The sequence below is a fragment of the Pipra filicauda genome, unplaced genomic scaffold (genome assembly GCF_003945595.2).
Source record: "Pipra filicauda isolate LSUMZ 115617 unplaced genomic scaffold, ASM394559v2 scaffold151_size3305965_pilon, whole genome shotgun sequence".
Taxonomy (NCBI): domain Eukaryota; kingdom Metazoa; phylum Chordata; class Aves; order Passeriformes; family Pipridae; genus Pipra; species Pipra filicauda.
The window spans coordinates 2,335,082-2,343,785 of NW_024104007.1; the positions used below are offsets into that span (position 1 = coordinate 2,335,082).

At 46.5% G+C, this 8,704-nt stretch overlaps 1 protein-coding gene across 1 annotated transcript; it reads left to right on the forward strand.

Annotated features, from left to right (window-relative positions):
• The first annotated feature begins 827 nt into the window (after positions 1–827).
• Positions 828–3,933, forward strand: GPHB5 (glycoprotein hormone subunit beta 5). The gene is made up of 3 exons (XM_027716692.1): positions 828–847; positions 1,667–1,871; positions 3,745–3,933. The coding sequence occupies exons 1-3, from the start codon at positions 828–830 to the stop codon at positions 3,931–3,933; spliced, it is 414 nt and encodes a 137-aa protein (XP_027572493.1).
• The last annotated feature ends 4,771 nt before the right edge of the window (positions 3,934–8,704 follow it).

Below are 8,704 nucleotides of genomic sequence, written 5' to 3' on the forward strand. Positions count from 1 at the left end.
GTGCATGCTCATAATTTCACTCACTGAGATGCTCCTTTTGTTTCAGGGCTGATGTTATGAAACAATAACCTACAAAAACAATAATTCCCTTGAAGATAATCGCTGTTGGAAAGGGGAGCCTTGCTTTACAGTCAATGACTTTGATGCCTTGGGTAGTTCAAGTAAGGATCTGCCTTGATTGACAAGACCCTTTCTATAAATTTGGGCAATTAAACAACCCAGTAGCAGCTGCTGGGGAGATCCACTGATCACAAAGCTGACAAAGATTGCTGTGCAGGTCTCCTTGCTGCTCACTCTGACGTCCTTAAACATCATCTGCAATTTAAAACTGCAAAAGGAATTCTGACTCCAACAAGTTAGGTGAGTGTGTGTCTGTGTTTGCTCCCCGTCATGGCTCCAGCTCATGAATGAAGCAGCAGGGTTTGCTAAAGTGACCAAGAATATATGTTTGATTTGTTCAGAAGTTTTTCTATTTTGCTCTCATATGTCTTCCTTTAAAAATATAGAATTCTAGCATTTTTTTTTTGCTCTGTTGAAGCTTATATATAAACATCTTCTCATTTAATCACATGTAGGACTTTAGTGTATGCATGGTGACATATGAAGCAAGCATTGTGTGCTGATCTAATGCTCTGATTTAGCAAATTTAAAGCATTTGGTTTAACAAGAGCTTAGAGACTCAAGCATCAGCCAGGGAAAAGGCAGGCCCAGCTCACTTAACTTCGGTCTATCCAGCTGAGGACACAGGCCAGTGCACACCAGTCTGTGCCCCGTGCAGTAGCTGACTTTCTCAAAATGAAGTGTCAAGTCTGGGTGGATATATTTGAATGCAGTGCAAGTACCTGAAGTATAAAATATATCTCGTGGCTTAGAGCTCCTTTCCAGCTCTCTTTTTTTTTTTGACAGAGAAAGTTTTTCAGAAAAGCCAGTTGCTTTTTTTTACTGAGGCAGAAGGTCAACAGGTATCAGAAGGTCTTGGTGGATGCTGGGCTGCTCAGGTGTGAGGAGTTCAAGCCTCCTCTGGTCACCTTGGCCGTGTCCCCCCTTGCCTAGCCAGCTCTGATCACTGGCTTGGCAGCCTCAGTTGGGTCTGAGCTGGCTGTAGGGCAGTGTGTGCCAAAGGGAAAACCAACCCCCCTGGCTGCAGCCCTGGGAGATGAACAGCACTAGTCCAGTGCTCAGGGTGTTGGTAATGGCAGCTCCAGGAACACTTTTGGGAGATGCTGAGATTATAGCACAAATTCAGGGATGCTTGGCTCCTAACTACTCAGCTATTGGACTTGTGTGAGCTCAGGGCAACCCAAAAGGGCTGGTAGAAAGGCATCTGCTGCAAAGCAACCCTGAAATATGGAGATTTCAGTGGGGCTGAGGCACTGGCTGGTGGCTTTATCTCTTCCAGGCAAACTCCCACTGCTCTGCAGGGAAAGTCTTTACTCTGCTGCTTTATCTGGCAGAACTTTTTACTAAGATTCCCCACTTCTGGGAGTACGTGACCCCCCATTCCTCTGTCTGCCCATCTTCTCTCATGCTGAGTGATGATGGGGAACAGTGTGTCCAAAGGCATGAAGGGGTTTCCCAGCTCCAGCTTAGCCTGCTCACTTGCCCTTCTTGCCTCCTGGACCGTGCTGGCTCTCCCAGCCCTCCACTGCTCTCCCTTCTGCCTCAGCATGAAGCTCCACTGTGTGATCCTGGGCGCTCTCCTTCTCCTGCTGCTGGGGGGCTGTGGCAGCACACTCAAGACCTCTGCCATCGACCTGAGGACCTTCATTGGCTGTGCCGTGCGAGAATTCACCTTCCTGGCCAAGAAACCCGGGTGCCGGGGGCTGCGGGTGACCACGGACGCGTGCTGGGGGCGCTGCGAGACCTGGGAGGTGAGGCTGCAGTTGGGCACTGACATCCCTGGGTGCTGCTTCCTCCCCCCCAAAATCCCTCCACAGAAACCCACCCAACATTAAATAGCTTGTAGGTATCTACTAAACAGACAAGGGCTGTGTCCCACTGCAGGACCCCCTCACTACCACCGACAGCGGCGTTTGTGGTCGGTTGTTCCCTCCCTCCTTTCCCTGCCCCAAAGGGGGATGGACATCATGTGACGACATCAATGAAGCCCTTATGTAAAACTCTTACTGCACAATCTGAAAGCCTCTTAAAGCTTGAATGCTTCAGGAGAGAACTTTATTACTTTTCACTTGAAAAAAAAAATTCCTTTGAGATTAAGATGGAGCTCCTGATTGATGGGTGATATATTTTGTTCCAAAAAGGAAATCCCAAAGATGATGTCTGTTTCTAATTTGGTCCTCTTTTAAGTCACAGTGCTGTGTAAATATGAAGTATTTAAGTTTTAGGGGTGTACAGGGGGAGGAAGAAAGAGCATAAGTACATCTACACTCAGGTCAGAGAACTACTTTCTGACTGTCTTTACCTTTCTGCCACTGGAAGGCTCAAGGGGCCAATCCCAGTTTAATTTATTCAGGGAAGCCTTGAGCCACTCAGAGGGATTTTGCTACATGAAGGCAAGGTCTGCATAGGTGACCAGAGGAGGAGGCAGGGTTTGTGGGACAGCTCTGACTGCCCTCCTTTTGTGACTTGGTGAGACAAGAGGGAAGGCCACCAGTGGCCAGATTCCATGGTGGGATAAGGTTCCTTTGAGGGACGTCTTGACACCTGGTTTCCCCTACCCCCAAGCTCCTCTGGCAGCACAGACTTTTCAGACTCTCTTAGTGTATTACAATACCACTGGGGTGTACTTCAGCTGAATTCATCTGGCTGTAGGCTCAACAGCCTCTAGGAAGCAGCATGATGTGTTTGGATGGGGAGTTTGTAAGAGGGAGGGTGTCTGGATATCTTCTTGATGAGATATTGCATCTGTTCTCTTCCATGCCATCATTCTTGTTTTCCAGGGAGGGCTCTTTACGCAGCAGAGAGTGAAAGAAAGAAATTAAAGTGTCTTCTGGCTGTGTTATCTTATGCTGTTTCCCATCTGTGCAAGTGAGAGGATGACAGTGGACTCCCACTGCTGTGTGCGCTGCCCCTTCTTGGAGTCTTTGGAAAATGGGTGTCCCTGTTAGGAAAAAAAATAATTTTTCAGCAAAAGCAATGCCACTGTGATACCCCATGACAGTGTGGGTTTCAAGGCCTTCATGCTCCCATCATCTCCTGATGGCTGAGGTCTCTGGCCAAGCTGTTTTTCTCAGGAGGAACTGCATTGCTTCTCTGCTGGCTGCTGTGCTGAGAGCTTTCCTCACAGTGTACACCCATTGGGCTTTGTGAGACGTGCAGCCTGACTGGGAAGACTGGTCTGGCTGAGAAAAACCCAGCCCTTGGCACCTGAGTGCACCCCTTCTCTTAGTCAGATTGTGCACATGGAGGGGTTTCCAGCAGAATGTGTTTAATGGAAAATCAATGCTTTTGGAAGAAAGCAGATGCTTTTGGCAGCATTTGGTCGAAACACTTGTATTCTGCTGAAAACCAGGTTTTTGGATAATCTTTTGTCTTCCTTCAAGCAGTTTTTAATTGGAGCTTTCATGCTTTAAACAAACTAAAACACGCAGATACACCACCCCCCAACCCCCCATGGCAGGGCTCCAAAAGGCAAGTGTTGAAGGATGCAGCCTAAAAATTATTTCCATGTCCCCTTCCACCTGATCTAGTAGCTCCTCTATTTACACTAAATCCCCCTGAGGAAGCTGGGACTCCAGATGTCTGTCTTGCCTCTTGTCTGAGGCCCTCATTTCTCCCCCGCAGAAACCGATCCTGGAGCCGCCTTACATCGAGTCCCACCACCGGATCTGCACCTACAACGAGACCAAGATGGTGACGGTGAAGCTGCCCAAGTGTGCCCCTGACGTGGATCCCTTCTACACCTACCCCGTGGCCATCCGGTGTGACTGTGACATCTGCTCCACCGCCACCACCGAGTGTGAGACTTACTGAGCTCCCTCCACAGCTCAGGCAGGGAGGGGCTGAATTCTCCCCCAGCTTCACACCCCTGGTACCTCCAGCGTTGCTGAGGATGTAAATCAGTCCTGAATTTGATCTCACCCTCTAATGCTCCTAATCATTGACTTCTCTGGGCAGATGAGGCTTAATCTCCTCTCCTCATGCTGTTCAAAGCATTATTGCTGTAGAAACCTAGTGCACAGCCTTACAATAGCAAACCCTGTGGTAAAAAGAAGTGATGCAGTTTCCCTTCCTCATGAGCTTTTCATGCTGTGTGACCTTTTCTCTGTGTACAAAGTGCACACGGACTAAGCAGTCACTGGGGGGTGGAAACAGCTCACAAAGGCATTGCCTCCTCTGTAACAGCCTCCTTATTCACCTGGGGTTTAACTCCTTCCCAGTAACATAAATGCAGTTACCACCATTGCCACCACCTCACTCTCCCACTCTCCCTCCGTTAGTTATTTTTCAGGAATAACAGTCAAAGAAAAATGTCTTAAGGCCAAAGAAATGGAAATGAGTATCCAAATCACTACCTTGAAATTAGGGTGAGTGCATACTCAGCCCTGACTCAGCCAAGTACTTAAGCTCATGATTAAGTGTTTTGCTCAGTATCAGTGGACTTTTACAGTTAAGTAGGTATTTGAGTGCTTTGATTAATTGGAGTTATTTTTCTGAAAAAAAAATTTGCCTCACAAGTGACAATTCCTTGAAAAAAGAGAGAAACACATTAATGTGTAGAACCATCTGCTTTCGTCCAGGGATTGGAGGGGAAATGGCTTCATGTAGAATCAGCAAGACTCTGCAGAGCCCAAGGAGTCTCTCCTGACAATTTCCAGAGTTAGAGAGACTAAGCCAAAATGCAACGATCATGATTTGGTTTCAGCAAGCCCCTGGCTGAGATGGTGGGAAAGAGGGGGCTGCAAAGGGTGTTCCCACAGTTCCCTGCACTGCCAAGTTCCAAGGAGACCCGCTCCTCTGAGGATGCACAGAGGGCTGGGGGACAGCCAGATGTACTGACAGTAAAGCTGTGGAGTATCCAGTAATGCTGGGTGAGACAAGCCCAGGACAGGAAAGAGAGCAGACAGGCCAAAGGACAGTTCACACCTCCTCAGACCTAACTAGGGGGGACATCTGGGAGCTGCTGCAAGAGCCCCCTGTGACCACAGCCACAGAAGTGCCTTTGTCCTCTGGTTCCCACCTGCAGGAGGACAGATCCACATTCATCCCTCATTTCCCCCCTGAATAAAATGGGAAATTATGTGAGCACAGGAAGATTTGCCAAGTGGGAGAGGCTCACAGGAGCTTACGAAACAAAGACACCTTCTCAGATAGCCATTAGGTGAGAATTGTTGCTGAGAGTAATACCTGCACCTGCTTTCCCCCCATACAGTGCCTTGTCTTCTGGATGCAGTCACCTTCATTTCTGGGGATGCATGCTTGAAAATTCCCCAGGTGTACTGTCCTCACTGAGACAGATCTAATTTAACCTTCAATTTATTAGTTGATGTCATTTTTTTCTGTCAGTGGAACTGGAAAAGCTGCACTGTGACTGAGTAGGAAGGAGGTGATTTTATCACTTTGTCTTCTCTAATTTTGAATAGAGACTGCTCTGTCCAACAGCAGAAGTTTTCTGCCGATGAAGAGTTTAACTAACCCTCCTTTAAAAAGTCCTCATGTTTTGTTTCAAATTGCATCTCACAATCCCTCTGTTGTTGTTAACTGGCATCACAGTTATTATGGAAAAAGTATAAATTATTTTGTGTCTTTAATAAATCTCACCATTGTAGCATGAAAGCAATTTAAAGCGTGTCCCTCTTTATTTATGCATAGAGATTTCTCACATAGAATATGTATAAACTCCTACAAACTCTTTGCCAGAGCTGTGAACACCTGCAAAACATCTCCTCGATGTGAAGTCATTTCCTTCACTGAGTTTCTCTGATGGAGTCTGGCTGTGCTATAGTCTCAGGATTAGAGGTAGGGTTAGAAAGTGGCAAACTTACTTCCTTTGCAGCCAGCAGGAAATAAGGGCTGTACCCAGACATGGTGAGACAGTAGAAACCTCAGCAAGTGATCAGACGAAAACACTGCAGGGCATGAGAAGAGTTTTGAGTGATGCAGCCAGACTGGGGGGCAGAAGAGGAAGGTGGGAAGGATGTACTGACTGAACCCAGTCAGTAAAAGACCACTTCAAGAGGGTCTTTTAAGGAGAAGAGCCAAAGTGTCTGCTGATGCTGTGTATTTGCCCTGAGCGACAAAAGTCCAGCTGACACCAGAGCCCAACAACCCATTTTCCATGGAAGTGATTGCTGGAGGGATTTAAAAAATGTATAAATGTGGCACCTGGGGACATGTTGTAATTGTGGGCTTGGTGGTGCTCGATTAGTGGTTGGACTCAATGATCTTAAAGGCCTTTTCCAGCCTAAATGATTCTATGATACGGTAATTTGAGTGGTACACATCCCTCTTTATCCAGCTGTGCTGAGTTCCCACAAGTAGAGAAACAACACTGACTTTCGAGAGACCAACTTCACTCCTGCCCCTGGGGCTTTATTCTCAGAAGTCATTATGGTACTAGGTCTTCATTCTGTTAAATTCCCACTGATTTTGATACTTAAAATCATTGAATGGTTTGGGTTGGAAGGGACCTTTAAAGGTCATCTTGTCCAAAACCCCTACAATGAGCAGGGACATCAATTAGACCAGGCTACTCAAGGTGCCTTGAATGTTTCAAGGGATGGGGCATCCACTCCAAGCAACATGTGCTAGTGCCTCACCACCCTCACTGGAAAAAACTTCTTCTTTATATCTTGTCTAAATTAACCTTCTTTTAATTTAAGACTATGACCCTTTATCCTGCTGCAACAGGCCCTACTTGTGACCAGGTCTCCAAGATTTCACATTCTTTATGTTGCAGCTGGTATGGTATGTCCTGCTTAGAATTTGCGGGCAGTCAACATAGCCTCTATATTTCAGAGGATGAGAAGCCCCTTCCCAAAACCATCTTAACCATAGTGGGAGTGTTTTAACACTCCTTAAATCCACAGATTTAAATCTCATCACCCCATCTATCCAAAGCAGTTAAATGACCCTTCTGTTTTTTGGTGCATGTTTGCAAGAAGCGTTTGTGACAGAGACTGTCACATCTCAGGTATTATCTCTCCCATGAAAATCAGTGGATTTTTTTGTGCCTCAATTTCCCTTCTGGACACTGGGAATGGATATATACATGACTTTTTTCTTCTCTGCTGTGTGCTTTGGAGTGTAAGATCACAAGGCTGTAAAGTCCTTTGCGATCAGTCATATCCGTATCCTGCACAGCACGGTGTCTCAGGTTTCTTGTCACTCTTTTAACCTGAACAGCAATAGTCACTATCATGCCGTGCTTCGATTTGTCACAAGACTTTCCTGTTCTATGACAGTGACAAAAGCTCAGCTCCCCTCATTCCCATGCTGCAGTTGGTGTGCCCCGCCAGACTGACCATGCCAGAAATCAGCATATTTTACCCCGCCTCCAGACCTGAGCTACCGTGAGAAGGAGGGCAGGATGCTTCCCTGGATGGGTGTTTCCTGCACTGACTGGATTTCTCTTAGGGGGACAGGACAGGCAGCTCCCTCTGCTCTCATTGTACTCCTGTGAAAACAGAGGAACCTCCGCCCTGGGTCAGAGCAAAGGGCTGTCTCGCCCAACATCCTGCCACGGACAGTAGCCAAGCGTGGATCTTCAGGGAAATGTGAAAGTATCAGGGCTGTACAGAGATATCCTTCTCTGCCTATATCCACACAGATTTATCTGGCAGCAGTTTAGGAAGTTTCTGCTCTGGGGGATGCCTTCGGCACCTTGTTGTTAACCCCTGACGTGCAGGTCCTTCCATGCCACTTCCTCCCAGATAAAGTCTGGCCATGGAAAGTGTGATGAGTAATACCATCTTCCTCTGGGGACAGATAAATCAAATATATTCCAGGCTACATACTGTGTCCTCTTGGATTGTCCTGTATCCTTTTATAGCAGCCAAGGATTTGAGCTGCAGTGCCTTTTTATTAGGAATAGACCTTGATATGCTTTGTCTTTACTCTGCGAGTGAGTGCCCCAGGCAGGGGCTGGTTAAACCCACTGAGGTTCACAAGCTGCAGAAACACAAAAAGAGCCTTTCTCTGGTGAAACTTGCTTTAGCCCAATCAGTATAAGGGACATTGTTCAGAAATGGTGGGATTTATAGCCTTAACTTAAAGACCAGACCAGCTGATCAATGGGATTGATTCTGGTCTTGAAACAAATTGTTATGAAGACCTACATAACGAAGGCACTATTTTTTTTTGGTTGTTCGTTTTTAAACAAGATCCACATCTCTGCACTGAGTTCCTGGAAGACTGGGGCCAGTCATATTCTTAATTTCAGTCCATCAGAGCTGTCTTTCCTCATGTAACTTCTTCATCCCTGTAAGCATTTCACTTTCCCTCCTGACTCTATACCTGCCCTACCTGCTGGACCACAGGTAACACAACTCATTATCTTCCTTGCCATCAGCAAGGGTTTATTGGGAGGGTTTGTTTTCCATGTGTTAGGTAATAAACTCCCCTCAAAACTCCTAGGCTAACATTTTTCCACCTGCTTCACCAAGAGAGCTGCTGCTAGGCTGCCGTATGCTCTCTTCTCTCCAAAATGCTTCAGATTTCCATTCAAACAAGGAAAAAAAATCTTCTTATGGTGCTGTGATAACACAATGGAGACCACAGACAGAAATTAAAAGCAAAATGAAAT

Excerpts from the sequence above, each read along its gene's own strand:
- GPHB5 (XM_027716692.1), top strand. The coding sequence starts at position 828 with ATGCAGTGCAAGTACCTGAA. Across the intron at positions 848-1,666 it reads ATGCAGTGCAAGTACCTGAA|CATGAAGCTCCACTGTGTGA; the intron begins GTATAAAATATA and ends CTTCTGCCTCAG. Across the intron at positions 1,872-3,744 it reads GGCGCTGCGAGACCTGGGAG|AAACCGATCCTGGAGCCGCC; the intron begins GTGAGGCTGCAG and ends TCTCCCCCGCAG.